The sequence below is a fragment of the Rhinolophus sinicus genome, chromosome 16 (genome assembly GCF_057876585.1).
Source record: "Rhinolophus sinicus isolate RSI-liver-muscle chromosome 16, RSI-T2T, whole genome shotgun sequence".
NCBI lineage: Eukaryota > Metazoa > Chordata > Mammalia > Chiroptera > Rhinolophidae > Rhinolophus > Rhinolophus sinicus.
In genome coordinates, this window is record NC_142516.1 from 191456059 (window position 1) to 191477874 (window position 21816).

General features: G+C 43.7%; 1 protein-coding gene across 2 annotated transcripts in view; it reads left to right on the forward strand.

Moving 5' to 3' along the window:
• The window catches only part of CSMD1 (CUB and Sushi multiple domains 1), a 1607858-nt gene extending 1597491 nt beyond the window's left edge, over positions 1 to 10367 (forward strand). For both annotated transcript variants that reach the window (XM_074329288.2, XM_074329289.2), the window contains 2 exons: positions 5489 to 5621; positions 6847 to 10367. In XM_074329288.2, coding sequence (XP_074185389.2) covers positions 5489 to 5621; positions 6847 to 7006 — 293 coding nt within the window. In that variant the 3' untranslated portion in view covers positions 7007 to 10367. The remainder of the gene's footprint in view (positions 1 to 5488; positions 5622 to 6846) is intronic.
• The last annotated feature ends 11449 nt before the right edge of the window (positions 10368 to 21816 follow it).

The following is a 21816-nucleotide window of genomic DNA, read 5'->3' on the forward strand; positions in this document are numbered from 1 at the left end:
ATTTGCATATGGCATGATACTATATAGAGAGAACCCCAAAGATTCCACAAGAAAACTGTTTCAACTGATAAATTAATTTAGTAAAGTAGCAGGATACAAAATTAATATTCAGAAATTGGTTGCATTTTTATACACCACTAACAAACTATCAGAAGGAGAAATTAAGAAAACAATCCCATTTATAAATGCATCAAAAAAAAAAATACCTAGGAATAAATTTAACCAAGAAAGTAAAAGACCTGTACTCAGAAAATTATAAGACATTGACGAGATAAGTTAAAGAAGATACAAATATCATGGTATAGGAAACACATACCATGTTCATGGATAGGAAGAATTAACATATTAGGTTGACACAAAAGTAATTGCAGTTTAAAAGGTTAAAAATAATTGCAAAAACTGCAATTACTTTTGCACCAACCTAATAGTTAAAATGTCCATTCTATCCAAAGCCATATATAAATTCGATGCAGTCCCTATCAAAACACCAATGACAGTTTTCACAGAACTAGAACAAAAAATTCTAAAATTTATATCGAACTATAAAAGACCCCAAACAGCCCCGGCAATTCTGAGAAATAAGAACAAAGTTGGAGGTATCACGTTACCTGATATAAAATCATACTACAAGGCTATAGTAATCCAAACAGCATGGTACTAGCATAAAAACAGACAGATAGATCAATGGAACAGAACAGAGAGCCCAGAAATAAATCTATGCCTATATAGTCATTTAATCTACAACAATGGAAGCAAGAAGTTACATCAGGGTAAAGATAGTCTATTTAATGAATGGTGCTGGGGAAATTGGACAGATACATGCAAAAAAAATGAAAATGGATCACCTTATGCCATTTACAAGAATAAACTCAAAATGGATTAAAGACTTAAATGTAAGACCCAAAACCATAAAACTTCTAGAAGAAAATATAGGAAGTAAACTCTCAGACATTACCCTTAGTAATATTTTTAGTGAAACATCCACTCAGGAAAGGGAAACAAAAGAAACAAATAAACAAATGGGACTATATCAAACTAAGAAGTTTTTTCACGCAAAAGGAAACCATCAACAAAACCAATAGACATCCTACTGAATGGGAGAAGATATTTGCCAATGATAAAGGGTTAATATACAAAATTTATAAAATACTCATACAACTCAACACCAAATAAACAAACAATCCAATTGAAAAATGGGCAGAGGAGATCAAGAGAGATTTCTCCAAAGAGGACATACAGATGGCCAATAGACATATGAAAAGATGCTCAGTGTCACCAATCATCAGAGAAATGCAAATAAAAACCTCCATGAGATATCACCTCACCCCAGTCAAAATGGCTATCATCAATAAATCAACAAACAACAAGTGTTGGCGAGGATGTGGAGAAAAGGAAACCCTTGTGCACTGTTGGTGGCATTGTGGATTGTTTCAGTCACTACGGAAAACAGTATGGAGGTTCCTAAAAAAATTTAAAATAGAACTACCTTATTACCCAGCAGTTCCACTCCTGGGTATCTATCCAAAGAAATCCAAAACACTAATTCGAAAAAATATATGCACCTCTATCTTTACTGCAGCACCATTCACAATAGCCAAGATATGGAAACCAAAATGCCCATCAATAGACGATTGGATAAAGAAATCGTGGTACATTTATACAGTAGAGTATTACTCAGCCATAAAAAAGAATGAAATCTTATCATTTGCAACAACATGGATGGACCTAGAGAATATTATGCTCAGTGAAATAAGTCAGACAGAGAAAGACAAATACCATATGATCGCACTTATATGTGGATTCTAAAGAACAGAACAAACAAACAAACAAACAAAACAGAAACAGAGATACAGAGAACAAACTAGTTCCTAGATGGGACGGGGGTTGGGGGTGGGGGAGAAGGTGAAGAGATTAGAAAGTACAAATTAGTAGTTACAAAATAGTCACAGGGATGGGAAATACAGTGTGGGGAATATAATCAATCATGTAAAGACTATGTAGGGTGCCAGATGGGCACTGGACTTCTCGGGGGATCACGTCATAGATTATGTAAATGCCTGACCACTGCGCTGTACACCTGAAACTAATATAAAATAATGCTGAATGTCATCTAAAATACATACATAGTCACGGGATGTGGAGCACAGCATAGGGAACAGAGTCAATGAGATTGTAACAGCTACATACGATGTCAGAGGGGTAGTAGGTGGGGGAGGTGGGGGTTATCACTTTGTGAGGGGTGTAAATGTCTAACCATTATGTTGATTGTACATCTGAAACTAATAAAAAATTATTTTTAAAAATGCAGATTTAGTGACTCCATTTCCGTGAAATGTCAGAACTGGCAAATGTTTGACAGAAAGTGTGTCAGTGGTTGCCAGGGGCTGGAGGTTGGGGTAGGAGGTGGTGAAGAATGACTGCTACAGGGTACTGGGTTTATTTTGGGGGAGAAAACTGTTCTAGAACTAGATGGTGGTGATGATTGCAACACTGTGAACATACTGAAAACCCTTGAATTAATTGTATGTGTGCTCTAAGTGGGTGAATGCCATAGTATGAGAATTTCTTCAAATAATGCTCTTTAAAAAATGGAATGAAAAAAAAAAATGTAATGGAATGACCTAGCTTATAACATGTGAAAACATGCTCACCCTCATTCTGAAATAAAGAAATGCAAGTGAGAAAATAACAACTTGATTCGTCAGAGTAGCAGTAGCAGCAGAAGTAGTAACAATACAAAGCAGGGTGGGAGAGCGAGGGAGAGGGAGGGGAGGGTAAGCGGTGGACATCACACAGCTTTCCTCGTGTTCTCGTAGTGACCCTCATAACATAACGGTTGAGATGAGATGGGGGCACCTTTGGAGGGCAAATTAGGTATAGCAACACCAAACATTTCAAATTCAGTTAGGCAAGGATTTGACTTCTTACAACACATTCTGTAAATGTAGACTCCTGCGGATGTATAGTGATAGAAAAAGGATTTCGTGGCATCATCGTAGGAAAACACTGAATGAAGTGGCCTAAATGTCCTTTAAAACTAGCCTGACTAAATAAATCCCGCATGTCCAGTTAGCAGAATACTGTACAGATAACAAAGTTCCGTCTAATTCATATGTGCTGATGGAAGAACCTCAGTACTATATGGTTAAGTTGAGAAAGCCAAATGCAGAAAATGTAACTAGTGTGCCCAGCTTTTAGAGAAATATTAAGAGAGACAGTCGTAAGTACTAACAGTATGTTGCTGGCAGGGCACTAAAAATAAAACAAAACCTGTTAGCATAATGGGCAAGAAGTGACCCTTTATTTCCGCTTCCCTTTCCTATTATTAATTTTCATGTATTTGTATGCCACTTTAATTAGTATCATGTACATACATTACCCTTTACATTATTCAAACAAGTGTCAATAACTGGAACTCACCGGGGTCTCCAGACAGGCTAATGATTTCGGAGGAAGGCCAGTGTGGAATTCACGAGTCCTTCTCTTGTGTGGCTGTCAGGATGTGAAGGGCCTGTGTCGTGCAGGTCTCCAGTCCTGACAGGGACTGTGAGCTCCGTGACGGCCAAAACTATTGGGTCTGGTTTGCAGAAAATACCTTTGGTGAATTTAAGCAGAACGCAGATGGGTGAGAACGAGGCGAGGAAACAGTTACAGAAACCTGGAGAATGAGGCCTCGTCATGGAAACCAGTGGGATCTCAAACTTGACCAGCAGCACTGGTTTCCATCTCGCCAAGTGCTGAGCCCTGCTGTGTTTTAGCTTCCGCTGTCAGCACGGGTTCCAGAGCAGAGCTGGCCAAGCCAGCCCAGCATCCGGAGCTGACCTTCCTTCCAGTACCGTGGGTCCCAGGGAAGTGTCACTAGGTGCCAGGCATCGCTCTGAGGAGCTGAGGTGTCCTGACACGTCATCATCATAACAGGCCCTTGGAGCAATGTACCCGGGGTGTCCCTGTGGGACAGTGCCAGCTCTGGTGGCACGGTATGACAGCTGCACTTCTGCCTCTGGACTCTGAGGGCTGCTGCTAGCATCACCCCTGGGGACATCTGACAATACTCTCCCCAAGGCTCTAGCCCTGACAGCCATAGGAATCAATTCTAAACCACCCCAGCGTGCTGTGCATCACTCACTCCAAATCCAGTGTCCAGATGGGAGGCCGCAGCTGGCTTCGCTCTGCTCACGTGCCGTCACCTGGACGCTGGATGCTGAGATGGCAGAGCTAAGCATCTGGCCCTTTAGCCTCACCTGTAGGTCCCGGGTACACCTGAAAAGGAAAAATTAAATCTGATTCGTACGTACTAATACGAAAGGGTCTCCAGAAGATACGCTTAGGTGACAAAGAGCCAACAGCAATGACCACGTAAACCTACCAGGCCATAGGATGGGGGAGTAGCACAATCTGCATTTATTGACGCTTATGAAGACTGTTATTTCTAAGTTTTTACGTGAAAAGCCAAGGATTTTTATTTAAAAGCTATTAAAAAATCTTTTTAGCATTTGATTGTTACTTTGCATCCATGGTTTGTAAAAACAAATGAACCAAAGCTTCTCTTTCTATTTACTACCCTGTAAATTCTGCACATGAACTGCTAATACCAGGCCAGCTTCTTTTTAACAACTCTGCTAGGTTCAGGTGACGCAATCATAATTCCCTACACACGTGCATTGGAAAGTCTGTGTGATTAAGCCAAATACATTTCAAAATCGTACTTTATAAATAGTGAACTCTTCAGAACAAACTTCCTCGTTTGGCAATAATCACTTAATAATCATTTTATGATTTGAATGTTCGATGTTTGCATGGCTCACAGTGCCATGTGTGTATGTCACTGTGGAGATGTGACTGCAGCGTCAGTGGTCACCTCACAATGTTAGAGAAGCTGACACCCGCCTTCCCTTCTGATGTGTGGAAACCGCATTTTCTCATCCTTTTGGGTTCTCATAGAAACAACATTGAGCTGCATTCTTTGAGTATTTCTATACTCTGTAATGACTTTTGCAATCTACCTAAAAGAACAGATTAGGCAACACATTCACATATAGAGAGTGTGATGTCATTTACATAGACATGAACTATGCAACAAGTTCCGTGACATATTTTGCTGAGCCTTTGCCTTAGGAAAGGAGAAAACAGCAAATTGTACCCATCTCTCTATCTAGATAAAGGCATATGGATGCTTTTCAGTTAGTTTTTATTCACATGCAAATATCTGTAACTATGCAGAAGTCAGAAGGTGCAACACCCCTTTCGTCTTCCTTACCTGGGGAGCGGCAGACTTTCATAGTCCCACCAAGGATTAATCAGGTTTTTGTGTCGTGGTCGTTAAGTTGGATATTAATATCTTTGGGAAAAAGAGTATCAGTTGGTTCCCTATGGAATTGCATCTCCTGCGTCGTGTAGAATTTATATCCATTTATAAAGTGTAGCATAAATGCATCTGTTTAAGCACAAGGTCAGTTACTGCAAACTGAATAGTCCTTTTGTTTTCCAGACCCCCTAAGCTCTGACCGAGACGCTTCACAGCATTACCAGGGCACCAGCAGTGGGTCCGTCGCAGCTGCCATCCTGGTCCCGTTCCTCGCCCTAATTTTATCAGGGTTTGCATTTTACCTCTACAAACACAGGTACCGTAGAAACACCATTTGTTTGCACTGTGATTGTAAAGTATTGGTGTAGTGGGTGTGCACCCTCACACTCACACACGTATCTTCTGTTGCTAAGTGATCGTCTCTCGTCCATTAAGGATGCCCATATGGGAAAGTTTTGTTGTTTTCTTTATTTGCTGTGAGTTTTCAGCGAGACACCCGAGAGGCTGCACTGTGTCTGGAAGACGAAGGACGGCTCTGATCTCATGGCTACAAGAGAGCAGCTCTTAAGCCCGAGACTTCTAAACCCATGGGGTCTTGTAGTTCTCTGTTTTGGTGCCGGCTGAGGAATGCGGGGGTTGTGCAGCAGCAGCAAGCCCTGCCCGGTCACCCCACCACTTCACATGTCCATTTCTCCTGAGCTCTTGCCACCTGCCCAGGGAACACACCAATCCATCAGCCGTTTCTCCACTCGTTCTGCCCCTCTACACATCTAAAAATGCTTTCACAAGTTGGCACCGTACTTCTTCAGATGAAACCTTGTCTCCGCTCCTTGTGGAGCTTCTCTCTTTACTGCTGTGCTTGGAGTCCCAGGTTCCTCACTCACCATGTCCACATGACTTCTCCAGGGTCCCTGAGTCTGATCCAACTCGGTCACATTTCCTTGGCAACAAGGGGATGGTGGTGACGCGTGACTTGGGAGAGGAAAGGACAATTTCAGCCAGGACGGAGCTCCATTAACATTTGGCTGAATTTGTTTACCCACTTTTGCTATTAGAGCATTTTCAGGTCGGTTGTCTCCAGCTCCCAGAACAGTTGCAGATGGCTCTTCTGCTGACAGAAGCTGGTTCTCTGAGAGTCACACACTTTTTAGTTCCCATTTCCTTAATGAACATACGGTAACTTAAGGAAATCCACTAGTAATCACTAAAACAGAAGTTTCTTTACACCCATGTCAAGTGATATTTTTACTAGTGTGGTTATTTACATTAAAGCTGTGCTCTTACCACGTGGCCTAGTCCTAGTCGGAATAAGCTAATTCTTAGAAACCACTTCTATTTTTAAAGCCCTCTCCATAACGATCAGCCACCAAGTACCAACAGCGTACTCCGCTGTGTGAGGGTGTGTGGCCCAGCCGCTTGCTGGCCCCTTTTCTGCACATTCCCTGCGGGCTAAGGAGTCATTTCACGCACACGGTCCCAGCTGACTTGCTTTTCTCCCTTGAAACCAGGGCCCTAACGGTATGTCCCTCTCTTCCCTTTAGAACAAGACCAAAAGTCCAATACAACGGCTATGCTGGACATGAAAATAGCAACGGACAAGCTTCGTTTGAAAACCCAATGTATGATACAAACTTAAAGCCCACAGAGGCCAAGGCTGTGCGGTTTGACACGACTCTGAACACAGTGTGCACAGTGGTATAGCCCTCAGTGCCCGCAGGCCTGACTGACCCATAGCCATACCTCGGATGGACAAGCAGCCATTCCTCTGGTGCCATAGCCCACCCTCCTTCTCCTCTCGGCTTTGCTGCAGCGAACGTCACGGCTTCTCCCGGCACCCACGCGGCGGGAGCATCAGGTCCCACGTGCCGAGTCTTCGGGGCCCGAATTGCACCCATGTCTTCATTCTGGGAGTGGATTCCGAACGCCGGCCGTGCCCACCCGGGGAATAGGCCACGTCCAGGAGTCAAGGCCGCGCCCGTGAGTCTAGGCCGCGCCCGTGGGTCTAGGCCGCGTCCAGAGGTCTAGGCCGCGCCCGTGGGTCTAGGCCGCGTCCAGAGGTCTAGGCCGCGCCCGTGGGTCTAGGCCGCGCCCGTGAGTCTAGGCCGCGTCTGTGGGTCTAGGCCGCGTCCGGAGGTCCAGGCCGCGCCCGTGGGTCCAGGCCGCGCCCGTGGGTCTAGGCCGCGCCCGTGGGTCTAGGCCGCGCCCGTGGGTCTAGGCCGCATCCAGAGGTCTAGGCACACCAACGTGTCGCCAGCGTGCCATCCATCCCCAAAGGCTCCGACCTCCGACTTCTGTGTGGCTGGCGCGCCTTTCAGTGCAACTTCCTGGGCACGTGGATACGGCCCTCGGGGGCAGTAACAAAATGGTAGCACCACAATACGTTGTCGTTTTTTTCTTTTTTGTAACCCCCATGAATGCAAGCACTCTGGAAAAAAAAAAAAACTCATGAGAAGACACCTTGGGGTGGACGCACACCTGGCACACGTGTCACTGCCCTTCCTGACACCTGACAAGCTTTGAGGACTCGCAGCCGCCTCGGCATCCATTTCTGGGGCCATGTGCAAGCTTCCCAGTCAGCCGTTCTATTGCAGAATTTCTGATGCACAATTTTTTGCACTAGTGTGTGATGAATGACGAGTAAGATTCTGATAAAAATTAACTACACAGGGTTTCTATCCACTAACCCATTGTATTGTAAGCATCCGCTCACAGTCTCACGCGAAACATTCCACCTTCCGTGCAGTTGACGTGCTAGGAGAAGAGAAAGTCCCAGCCGTGGCACAGCTTTGTAAAGGGAATCTGGTGTTGGAGAGACTCGCTCTGTTATCGGTCACTCTTTTAGCTGCATATGTGTGTTGGATTCGTTGAAGATGTCCAGCGAGAACAAAAAGAGGCCTTTTCTTTCCCACATGTTTTCTCCTCTTTAGTCCCGTCTTCATCCCATCGTTGTCAGTATTTTACGGCTTCATAGCGGGAGGTCTGCAGCAATTTCTATCTGTGGTGTAAAAATGTGAATAGTAATTTATTTTCGATAGCTCATGACCTTGTGGGTTTTAGCAGCCTTCCCTTTGGCGTTGTGTTTGTCCTTCCCTCTCTGGTGTCCCATTGAAAGATAACATACCACAGGCGCAGCTTGAACTTGGTGGAAATTATTCAGGATCAGAAGGATCGAAATAGCAAGTGTTTCTTTGGAGGTGAGGAGAAATTACCACACTCTGCCTTCCTGACAACATAGTTTATAGGTTAGCTTGTTTTTCGTTTCATTCTTTATAATTGCAAATGGAAAGAAAATGTCAGTGATCTTTCAAGTTTAGAATTCATTCCTGGTACATTATAAATTACGGTCTAAAGTAAGCGTGATCCCCAATGTGGACAAAATCAAAACCTGATGTAGAAGATGCAGCAGTGAGAATGTCTGAGGTCACAAGCTCAAAGGGGGCATTCTGTTTATTTTTATGTATAACTGTTCGGTAAAAACATTCTGAAAAACATATTTTCTTACTTGGGTTTGAAGTACCTGCCCACCTATGGAGTGTTTCCCTTTCTTGCAGTCTGGCTGGCCCCACAGACGTGTCCGGGTGTTCCATTCCCTCCATTGTAGTGAACATGTGCACACCTAGCTTCAGACTTCTAGACTTGTTTGTCTGCTGCATGTTTAAATGCAGGACATCAAAAGTGAGAAATGAAAAAAAAAAAAATCACCACTGTCAAGGTGTCCACTCCTTTCAGCGTTGTGCATTGTGCTTTGAACATGTTAGTCCATCTTCCCACTGGGCACCCATTGTTTGGGCCTCATGCGTGTGAAGGGCGCATGCTGTCGGGAAGGCTGACCTCTTCTAGTTCCTTCTTTGCCTTTTGAATCCCACAGTATTATGCTGGATTCTCTGCACGCTTTTCTCTGGCCTACCTGACCCAGAGGCTGGCTTTGCAACCTAGAGCCCTCCGGTTACCTCTCTTTAGACTAGATGAGGTCAGCCCGAGCCAGACACTGGCCACAGGTGGAACCGGGACGCAGGGAACTGTGAGGGAGGGAGGCTCTGTGCAGGGAGAACAGGGTAATTATGTCTATATTGAGTGTATATATATACATATATGTATATATATATATACATACATATAAATAGACTGTACATATCTGAGTTTGAGTCACTCAAACAAGATGCCAAGCGCTGACTCCCGAGTCTCAATCCATGTCTCTCGCCCCATGTCGCCGACCTGCTGGCTGGTCAATGACCTTCCTGCACCCTGAAGCGACAGGACATCTGCCCAGGAAACCACATATCAGATCAGCTGTTCCTTTCCTTTGTGCGCAAAGTCAGACATCCTTTGGTTGTCAGATTGGAGCATGTTATTTAAACCAGGACACTTCATGGAATTCTCCCGCAGGAACTTGCCTGGGTCCCCCGAGGGCATGTGCAGGGCTGAGCGGGTCTGCTGGGGGCGGGGCAGCTTACAAGACTCTTTCCCGACAGAAGGGGACACGCGGGGGCGCGCCCCGCAAATGCAGGTCACGCTTCAAAGCTGTTTAAAGTGCTGCTTGTCACACATCTTGCCTTTCTTCAGGCTAGCTGCAATAATTTTTTTCTTCTGTAAAATAGTTTGTAAACAACAACAAAAAAGCTATTATAAAAAAAGGGGAAAAAGAAGGCTGGCATTCTGATCAGGACACCCATCGTCACCCCACCCCGTCTCACCACCCCACCACATGCTGCTGACACGAGTAGGTGCAAAAGACCTTTTTGTACAGAGATATATTTTTTATGAAGAATTTGTAAAATTATTAAATATGCTGTAATTTTTTGATTAATGTAGGTAAATTGTTAAAAAAAATAAATGTTTTTACAATACAAAACTGTAATTTTCCCAATAATGTACATTGTACCACCTCTAGCTGATTTTCAGTTCCAATCCTATTACACATGTATTAATATTAAAGTGGCCTGTTAAAATGAACAGTATCTTTTTTGTCAAAAAAAAAATATAAAGAGAGTGTAATATAGCCTGTGCAATGCCACCTATCTTTAAAGCAAATCAGAGTTCTAATTAAATATTTAATTTTAGATTTCCATTTTCGGTGTGAAGTTATTTGACCTTGCCTGCATATGTGAGTCTGGTGGAAGAAAAGAGACCAGGAGTGTTGGAAATGAGGTTTTCCTGTATTTCGAGGGAAGCACCCCATTTTCTTGAGATGTTACATCACCGTCATGCTTCACAAAAAGCAGACGGGAAGAGCTGTGACACCGCACACCGCAGTGTTGAAACTGACAGGTTTCTTGCTGGTTTGCCTTAAAATCAATGAGAACCCGGTTCCCTCCAAACCAAAATCAAGCTTTTATTTCTATGCTTAAAAAAATTGTTTTGAAGTTCTTTCTATAAACTTTCACAACACTGAAAAATGACCCATAAGAAGAGTGCTGACAGATTTAATGGACGTTCCAAACATCACAGAAACACCTCGCAGGTAGCCTTTAAAACCCACAGCAGCGGCCCTCCCTCCACTTCTGGGCTGAGAGAAAGTAGAGGGCTTTACGAGTCCTTCGTGGCCCAACAAGCTGAGTGTCTTGCAGTTAAACAGAGTGACATACTAGTTTTCCTGAGAGTCATTACAAAATGAAAAACAACCAATACCAGTGATTTAAAAAGGCCCCACAGTGGCTTCAAAGTTTTGACATCCAACTTAGAGACTATCTCCACACATCAGCAAATGTGTTCAGCCTCCGTGGATTGAGGACCTGCTGTGCACCAGATGCCGTTCCCGATGGCTGGCGTGCATTCAGGGGAGCCTCATTACCTGGCCTTGCACGTTTGACTGTGTGCATGTTACAGATGATGAAGCAGGAATTCAGAGCAAGGCAGTGCTGACAGAGGTCAGTCTCCTCGTCAACATTCTCTTTCACTAAGACAATGGCACGGTTAAATTCACTGACACGCCCTTTTTCTGCGATTGAAATTTTCCTGTCACTCTAACTATACATACTTTTTGTGCGTCATTTGGTTAACAATTGCTACAGTTAAGGATGGCAGGAGAAATCCATACTGCATACTATAGTTTTAATGTCCTCCCAAATGGCTGATACATGATAGGGTCTCAAGAAGTACTTAACAAATTAAGTTGGAACTTGTAACTGCAATTTCCCTCTGGCTCTTTGTCCAATTCACTGAAGATAAAGAGGGCTTCGCTCTTCAATGACCTTCCACCTGGGCATCTGGAAAGTTGATTTGACACTTGGTCTGAACATGTGTCCCACGTCCAGTGGTTAGCATGTGGCAGAGCGACCCGCACAGAGTAGGTCTTCAAATAGCAGCTGAGTGGGAACCGAGGGTACAGGGCTGTCACCCACACTGCCCGACCCTGGGGGACCCTGAGCCTCACACTGTCACTGAGCCCTGTAGTGACTCGGGGGTAGGGTAGCGACGGCTCAACACGAGAGCAAACGCAGACTGACCTGCCCTTTGCCCTGCAGGAGTGGCTTCCACAGCACTCTAGGCTTTTCAGCGCAGTAAGGAGGCACATGCACCGAGAACAGAAGCCCCAACATCTCTGACAGGGTTGCTTACGAAACCTGGCATGTCTCCCCTTTTCTCGTGGCCACAGCGCCCAGTTGCCCCTGGGAAGCCACTCCCCCCATGACAGTCACTTTGGGTCAGATGCCAACCCTGATTTTGCGCCCGTCCCCAAGCCAGGGCGAACATCTCTCCTGGGAATGGGAGCCTTGGGCGGGGTGACACGCATTGGACAAGTGTGGCCAAATTCGCACAGACCCCACCCCATTCCACCCGGAGACCAGCCCCAGCCCTGTCTTTCCACCCGGCCCTCGTTCCCAGGGTGTCGCACTGGGCTGCTCCTTCCTGACCTGGCTGCCCTGTGCCTTTCCATAGCATTCCTGGTGGCGTGTTCCTTCAGTTGTCCAGACTCAGGTACTGTGGCTAACAATTAAGGAATCACAGTTACGGCTTTACAAGGGTCGCCACCGGCACCGTGGCTGACATAACCTCTAAGGATGCAGTCCTTGCAACCATGAAACACTGGCCCTAAGCTGACGGTCTCTAATGTGTGTGGCAGAAACTACAAATGTAAAGGGGTACACAGTTACACAAGTCCCTACCTGTTGATTTATATACTTTCCACCTAATTCTGGCTCAAAAGCCTCGCACTTCACATCTTAAACAATGGGCCTGGTGGTCAGCTAGTGGAGCTGAGGCCTTGTGCCCCTCCCCTCCCCAGCCCCTGTGTTCCCCTGAGGGTGACACTGTCCTCCTACTGTCAGTTATAAGAAGGGAGAGCTTAGAATGGGTCCGATATCCAGACACTGGGAATGGACTGAGCAAAGCCACAATTCACGCTAGAGATCCATAAACTCTCGTGTTAGGATGTGTTGGTCAGAATTCGGGAATCTCTTTAAATGGATTAGGCCATAGCTTTCTCTGTTCTGTCCCAGAAGAAAGCCGTATTCAATCATACATTTTGATAAGCAACACAGAGCTAAGCGATGTTATTAGTTTGTATAGATTTAGTAAAAATGGCCAATTTTGAGCCAATAGACACCTTTGAAAGCTCAATGGCCCTGTGAGGCTGACAGAGCGTTTTGCACCTGAGGTGATTGATGGTGGCCTCCAGCTGCCTCATCCTTGACAGCCGTCAGGGTGTCACCAGGGCTGTGTCTGCCCTTCCTCTCCTCGTCCCTGTGTGATCGAGGCCCACGGTGGGACGCCTCCACCAGTGCTGTAGGTAGCCCACCCCATGCCCTAGGAAGGGACCAAATGCCCCCCCGGAAACTGGGTCCTGTACACACGCAGCTGCTGACAAGAGACCGGCATCTTTGAAGCATTAATAAATGCTGTTTTTCTAAGACTCTGGGGAGTAATGGTTTTTAAAAACATGTCAAACAAGTGGAAACTAAAAATATTAGTTCTTTCATATTTTTTACTGGGTGGGGAAAAATAAAGAGTTTGAAAATACCAGGTGTCAGAGAAGGTGTTCGTGGGCGATGGTTTCCTTCACACATTGTTGGGGGGAAGTTAAATGGAGATCTTATGGAGACCAACTGGGGAAAGAGTAGATCTTAAATGTTCTCCCCTCAGATAAGAAATGGAAATTACGTGTCAGGATGGAGGCTGAGCTAGCTATGGTGCTGATGCTTTTGCAGTATGTAAGTGTATGGAACCCACGGATGGTACACCCTAAACTGATACGATGTTATGTGTCAGCTGTCTTTTAATGAGCTAAGGAAAAATTTCCCCTTGCCTCAGCAATTCCACAGTAAGTGACGTATCAGGTAACAACATGCGCTCGTGTCCTAAGAAGAATGCCTAAGGACATTGAAGGATGTATACTCTCCAGCACTGTTTCTGGGAGTAAAACATTGGACACAGGGGAAAAGGTCATTGGCAAGGGAGAAATTAAATCAATAGGGTACAGTTAAGTCATGGAATCGAATGCAATTAGGAAAAGATGTGGCAGTTTAGGTGTGCCAATATCTGGCAATGTACCAGATTTATTTAATGTGGAAAGGCATCAGACAGAGCTGTTTGTGACATGCTTGGCTGTGTGCAAGCAAAGGGCGATATGCACATACATTCTTAGTGCCCATATGTTACCAGGAAGAAAATGTAAGAAACGGTAGCAGTGGTTGTCTGTGCTGAGGGAATCTGAAAGAATGAAGGAAGAGTTACAAAAAGACTTGTATTTTACTACGAAAAGTTTTATAACCTAAAAAGTGCATGTATTACCACTTAAAAAAAAAAAAAGGGTGTCTCTTTTTCAGTTTTTGCTGCCAGAAACTAGCCGAACAGGATTAGATTATGAGGGACAAACAGTCCCAAGCCATTCAGCCCTGAGGTCGGGAGGGCCGGGACCCATTTAAGGGTTTCCATACTCTCCATGTCAGTGTCCCTTTCTCCTCCATTCTTCCTACAATTTCATGGTCATGGGAAAAGTCAAGCAAACGTACATAATTTTTCTGCTTGACAGGATATATATGTTGCAAAATTAAAGACAGGCCTGGAAGTATTTTTTTTTTTTTTTTTAAAAAGATAGTCAACTACAATTATTCAAAGCAGGATGCTGCTTCTAATAACATTCAGTGTTTGTGCTCTGTTGGATATGGCTGCATCTTACCCTGCAGAACTTTCCAGGCTAGCCATAACTAACCTTGAGCAGGTTTCTTCATACTTATGAAGGCTACCAAATCAACTCACTTTGCAGGTATTTGGAGAGTATTTACTAAATATCAAAACTGAGGTTAGATTCAGAGAGTTCAAAATCAATGAAGCAGAGTCCAGGCTCCCTAGAAAATCACGGTCCAAGTAGAGAGTCAAATGCACAAATAGTTACAGTGAAGTGCAGCAAACGCATTGTTCTGTATTTGCACAGATGGTCAGCATCTTTGGGGGCAGAACAGGTGGAGAGAGGCTTAAGAAAACCTTTTGAAGGAGCTGCCAAGTGTTTACGGAGCACGACTTTTAGCCCTAATGTCTCTAGGCTGCCCTAGCACATGAATAAAACTCAAGTCACATTAACATCATCATTCCAATTCTATTGGCTCAGTGGCTCCCTCCTGCATGTTTTCAGCTCGTTAGTACTGAAAACCATAGACACTAGCCATTTCGAGCATCCGTAGAGGTTACTGGACATGTGCTTCCAAGATCATACATTTCACATGTCCTGTGATGTTTCTTGATGCTTCTGGAAACTGTCTTTCATTGACGAATTGTTTTTACTCAGACAAGCCATTAAAGGTCTGGGCAAGGAAGGACTATCTCAGTATGTCCACCCTTGCCCTCGTGACTGCAGACTGGCTGCCACTGCTCGAGTCATCACAACCACATTAAGGCAGAAAATCCCAGTGTGTGAAGTAGGGGAAAGCTAACAACAGCCACAGTCTTTTGTATCCAGAAAGCCAAAAATTTCACAAAAGCTTTCTATCTCCCCCCACAACCTCCAGGGGACTTTCGTTTCTCTCACTGAATCTGGCCACAAGCCACTCACGTACAAAGGAAGCTGGAAGTATACAAAATGGTGATTTTCAATATCATAATTCATCACCTGGGGATAGCTCAGAAACACACAGTTACAATATGTGTTTTGATGGCAACAAGAGAGACGAATTGCTTAAAACATTTTTTCCCTTTGAGAATAAATGGTCGCATATGTTCAACCCTCTAAACAGAAACGAGACCCTCTGACTCTCAGCCATGTGGCTCGCTTCTCAGGCTCACAGCAACTTTGCATCACTTCAGAGCTCATTACACAGTTTGCTCACTCCCCCCCCCCCCACACACACACACACTTTTTTCATTAATTTGAGGCTTTAAGACAAAAGGGCACATAGGAAAAAATAAGTTTATGAATGCATGTGGTTACTAATTGAGTTACATTTCTTTCCAGCAGGGTAGTAGCAATTCAGGTGTGTTCTACCACGAGACAGAAATACACATAAGTCAGCTCGTACTGGGAAAAATAATTTACACCGAGATCACCTTCATCTTATTGTTCTGAGGAAATGCTGTGTGTGTGTGTGTGTGTGTGTGTGTGTGTGTGTGTGTGTTGTAAAGACCCAAGCAGATGTTTTGAAAAAGAAGGGGAGAAGCATAAAAAAACAGAGAATGCCTATGTGAACATTGAGAAGTGTTGACATATGGCTTTTATTACTAAGAGAGCAATTTAACGGCTTATGGAAAAATCAAACGTGTTGTTATAGATTATCGCTGTCTTGATGTCAGTTTCGGAAGCAGTTATTGTACCTTCCTACATATTTGTTTTGAGTTACAAGTGGGAAAAAGGACTCTTTCTCTCACTACTGTATTTGAGTCATAGCTTCCAGTGACAAATCTGAAACAAGATAACTAAGACCTGAACTTTAGAGATTTGTATCAATTTTATTCAAATGCACATTGACATTTTTTCCAAAAAGTGTAATCAGATATGTATTTATGTTTTTATGCATTATCTACATTCAAACAATATTTAGGTGGAGTTGTCTCTAAAATTACAATTGATTATATAGAGAATCATCTACTATTCATGAAATTCATTTGATTAAATACTAACCACAGAAGAGAAGGAATTTATTGTCCTAAACAGCATGTGACAGGAACAATGTGGCAGTAAAATAATTGCCAGTTGGTACACTGAAGTGCTGTCGTAAACCCAGTGAATTTAAAATAATCAGCCTGTTTCCCAAGCTGGTGAGGCTGGAATGCAGCCGACACGTTATGCAGTTGCGGATGTAGTTCACAACGTGTGTCAATCATCACAATCATGTCAAATACCACTTGACCTGTTCACATTACAGATGAAAATAAGTCCTAAAAAATAAATCTGAAGGAGAACGACGCACACACCTGTATACTAGATAGGTAATCGATACACAGAGATATATTGATTTATGGCTAACTAGGAAAAATAAATGAAGTAAATGTTTACGAGTAGAAAAATGTCACATGACTTAAAATTGGAGAAATAAATGCTGTGCCGCCATTAAAGTGTTAACTATGAAGGCCTGTGGCCATGGACTGCAGTCAGGGGGCGCTGGAAACATCAGATTGATTCACAAGGCAAACAAGTGGAAGACGGTGACCCGCCATGGCACAGAGCGAAGCTCGGACCAGGCAACGCCGCTGGCTTGATTGGAGGGTAGCAGAAATAGATGCTTTTATTTCCTTCTTTAATATTTTACAGGGTTTGCTGTAATGGTTTCACAATAAAAATAGGAACATAAAATTTAGAAAAACCATTTAAAAAGAGTAAAATGATCATCTTTCCCAAACCCCAAATATACTTATAACAACTGAAAATTTGGTTTCTTGTCAAAGACTCACTCACTGTCCTCGTTCCTCAGGCAACAGAAATAATGGCAAAATGCACATCTTTTTTATTTAAAAGTCTTTGGAGCTGAAATTCGGATGGACTGATTGGCACTGTGAACTGTCAGGATAATGTGGAGAAACTAGAACCTGCATATATCGCTGGGGAGAATTTAAAACGGTGCAGTCGGTTTGGAAAACAGTTTGACAGTTTAATAAAAAGTTATACACACATTTTATCAGTGATTCCAGACCCCAGAGAAATGTAAACACATGTCCGCCCAACGTGTGGTACATGAATGATCACAGTGGCATTTTTCATAGCCCCAAACTGGGAAGGATGCAAGTGTCGATGGTGGATGGATAAATAAAATATGGTACACTCATACAAATAAAAAGGAACAGATACTGAGAGCATGCAGCTTTACGTGAACCTCAGGAATAATAGGGATGCTCGGTGATAAAAGCCAAACACAAAAGACCCCGAATTGTAGGTTCCCATTTATGTGGAATTTCGCTACACTTGCCATTCTGCCTGGCTGATGGACGTCTTCTACAAATGAACTGTGGGAATGGGTGCCCAAATTTATTGTACAAATTTACTAAAGTGCATTAAGTTATACATTTAGGTTAATTGAATAGAATATAAATTATACTTTAACATAGGCCTTTAAAAAATTCAGATGAATTTCACTTAATAGCATGTAAGTTAGACCCTAATGAAGCTTTTGTAAAAACTCAGATGAACCATTTTATTTACTTTCTTAGGATCTGCCCTGGGTTGACTTTTGTGTGTGAGAGGTGATGGCAGTCAGAAGTTAAGGTGTGAAGGAATGTAGATGGCAGACATCCTCTTACTGTGGCGGGGTACCAAGATTCAGCTGCAGAATAAAACATACAACGGTTTGTTTGGCCTGAGGGTCAGGGATCCTTTAACTAAATGAGTGACATTCAGAAGCCACATCAAATGGTGACTTAGCTAAGTGTCAACTCGCTTCAGTTTGTCTATAGAATTTCTAACCCTCCCACATCGGGAAGAGACTCAGCACTGGGAGCACCTCCCACTGAACCTGCAGCCATAGTCTTGGTGAAAGGCGGCATTTCTCAGGTTCCAGCCTCTCTGACCTAACAGCCGAGTGACAGATAGCTGGTTTTCACTAGGAGCTGTTGACACGGGTCCCGTCGCTGTCATTCGGTGACGGTTGGTTTCTGAGCGCTCCCGTTGCCCCCGATGACGAGAAGGAGCAGCCAGGGATGTGGCTCCTGGTGGGGTGTCTCCTCCTGTTCAGGTCCCAGAGACACATCACAAATGGGTGTAAGGGTCCCCCCAGTAACTGGGACATGAACAAGCTTCAGTCGATCAGGACAGTCCAGGGTGCGCTCTGTGCGGTTTTCTTCTTGAATATTTCTTGTATTAAATGGTCCAAAGATAGACAACCTACACTGAGGTGTGTCTATTATGGAAAACTGATGCTCTGAACGAAAATTAAAAGACTGAGGAGGTGATAAGAAGACTTTGTGCTGATATTTTGTTGTTGTTTTCTTCCGTTTGGAATGGTATATTTCAGAAAATGAGAAATAGGGTGGCTTGTGGAAGAGGCTTTCAAGTGGAAGAAATGCTTCGGGTTTTTTTGTAAAATCATTGGCCTAGGCTTTGGTCCTTTGCTCTTCCTTTAAGATGTCTTTGACTATTTCTGCAAATAAATAAATAAGTAAATAAATAAAATAAAGGATTGTGTTCCCTTTTCTGTGGCTTTAAATTTTCTGAATTTCACCACCTTTTGGCTGTTCTTACCAACTGAGAAAAGGAACAACACTGGTACTATAAAACCACATGATCAGAGAACTTTTCTTTGAAGCCACTGACTTTGGACGGGCCTTCTCTTTATTAGACTTGCTGATGTGTGGGATGTATTCCTCCTTAAATGGGAGACCTTTGCGAGGTTGCACCTTCCCGCTGCTTATTCAGACCAAAATGTCAGTCTCCACCCACCAGATTACGGTTTCTGCTTTTTGAATGAAGCCTCAGAGTCACTCCATATTGTATAGCTGTTATTATTATTATTATAGTCTTGGTAATTTTTCAGCTCTAAACAATTTTTATACAATGATATGTTCTCCCAATTTAATATTTATGTTTGGCCACTATTTCATGTAAAATAAATTAATCGTGGAATATGACAATAGTTTATAAAATGCTCTTACTGACTTTGCCACCTCCAGTACACACCATTTGAGGTAATTCATTTTGTCATTTCCTTTACACACGTACACACACACCATTACTCACAGAATCACCTCTATATTCTCTTTCTTGTTGTAAGAGTCCTCACAGCTTGATCTCATTATTGTCCTTATAGCATATCTCCCCATTATTCTCTAAAATGGGTCCTGTTTTGGGGTACAGAAATGCTGTTTGTAGTCCACACACGTTTGGATTTAAATCCTAGCTGTGCCACATACTAGATTCATGATTTGGGGGAAATTACATTATTTCTCTAACCGCAAACATTACCTGGCCCAATTCAACATGTAGGACAATAGCTCATCCTCAGAAAATGACAAAGGAAGGGATGGGGCAGTTTAAAAGAGAGTCTTCATGTATTTTTCTAAATCCACATCAGATAGCCCTAATTTTCAGAGGATTATCTTCTCACTGATATGCCAAACAAATAGAAATGAAAAACAAAGAACAGCAGCAAAGTCCCTTAAATGGCTCAAATCCTAAAATTGGAACAGTTTATAACGGAGCAAGTTTGGGACAGAAGAAATGGTTAGAGGATTTTGCCTAATGAGCTGGAAGATGAGTTGTCAACAACCTACTCCTTCCACGTGGCTACTCAGCGTCAACATGCCCAGTTCTGACAAATGGGTTTTGGAAAATCAGCACCCCAATCTCCCAATTTGCCTGCTCGGTACGAGTGAATTAATAACATTCCAAAACGTACCGATGCCATGAGAAATGGTGAATTTCTCAGCAGCCATCACGACTGCGTCTGCCTTGGCAAAATCCATGGCCAACTGTCAACGACAAATGTTAACATTTCTGGGATCAAGGCCAAGAAAAACCTTCCAGGCAAACAATCAGAAATCTTAGGTATGAGCTCTTCTGTACCCAGCCTGGAAGGGGCTTCTCCCATGGCATCACCCTGAGTTTGTGCTGGGCCTGTGTTTTATGGAGCCCTCCCCAGAATGGAGATCAGCCTGGGCCCCCTCCAGAGAAGAACAAAAAGCTCCAGGGTCTTCCTTCCAGATTCTCTGCAATATCCAACCTCTCTTGTTGGACCCCACACCCATTCAAATTCCAAAGGCTTTCTTAAGGAATTTTAGGGGCACTGTCAATACAGGACTACAGGAAACAGCAATTCTGAGAGTCCTCGAGCTGATGAGATGATCCATTTTGATTGGAGGTCACAGCAGAGGGAGTATTTGCAGTTACCAAAGCGTGCTGCCATTGCAATTTGCACACAGGGAAGCAAGAAAACCCCTGTAATGGTTTCACCATTGAAGTGCGTGTGTACTGAACTTGATTTATTACAATCCTGGAAATAAGCCCATATTTGAATCGATTGAGCATACGGCGCATGACACTGACAAATGGACATGCCAAATGTGAACCGATGGCAGTCCCCTCTCTGCAGTGTATTGTAAATATAAAGCACCTGTGAGTTTCAAGGGGAGGGAATTTAATCTGCAGTATAATGGCAGTCAGAAGGCTCTGTCCTCTCAGTTCCCCTTTTAAATCTCAGGGTGGCAGATTACAAAGTTACATGGTTCCTGAAGACGAGCACGGAATCCCACCAAACGAAATGGGTTTGTACAAACTGGCCAGTGCTGACCGCACAGAGTCCCTCTGGTGTGTGACACTCATCTGGCAGCTTCATTTTTTTCAGTATTATTATCTGTCAGCCACACAGCCCCTTGCCTTCACTCAGCAGGATTAGCAATTTAGTCTTTTTTCCCCTACCATGGAAATATTTAAATTGCCCAACACATAAGTATGATTTATAAGAATGTATTGACACTGACGTTTGACATCTAATTCAAATATTGGAAGCAATGCAGTATATCAACGCCACAGCAACCATCCAGAAATCATTTTATCTCCTATTGATTTTATAACTGAAATGGAAAGGTAATTACACACGAATGTATCCAGGAGTCCGCCCCCCTTGGGAAACTTTCTAGGAGTACTGTTGTCTTTAAAACAAGCTAGACAAAGAATTTCCTCCCGCCACGTCCACTTCAGAAAGGAAATGTGGAAACCATGAGGTTAACTTTGGTTATAGGAGTCAGTTTATCTCACACCTAGTGCGATGCTGTAGTTATTTAAGCAAGTGACTAGAAATCATCATACAAGGTGTGTGTCTCCATGCAGGCCCCAAGGTAGCAAGCACCTGCCTCCAGGTCCGTGATATATGGACCACAGTGTGTGTCCCTGGGGGTCTAGCCTGAGGATGTGGCAGGAACAGACTAGCTCGCCCTCGCCCTGCAGACCTGCCTGACCTCCTCAGGCTCGGTCGCAGGGGTAAGTCCCCAGATCAGAGCAGGCACTCTTGTGAAGCGTCAGTCCTCACTGACGGTTCACAGCTCCTGAAAGGGGAGCTCGCTCGTGAACAGGAGCTTGTCTCCCTCCCCTCTCATACCCTCAGTGTTAAATGAAAGAAGTACCTCGCATGACGACACAGCCTCCAGGACACAGGGGC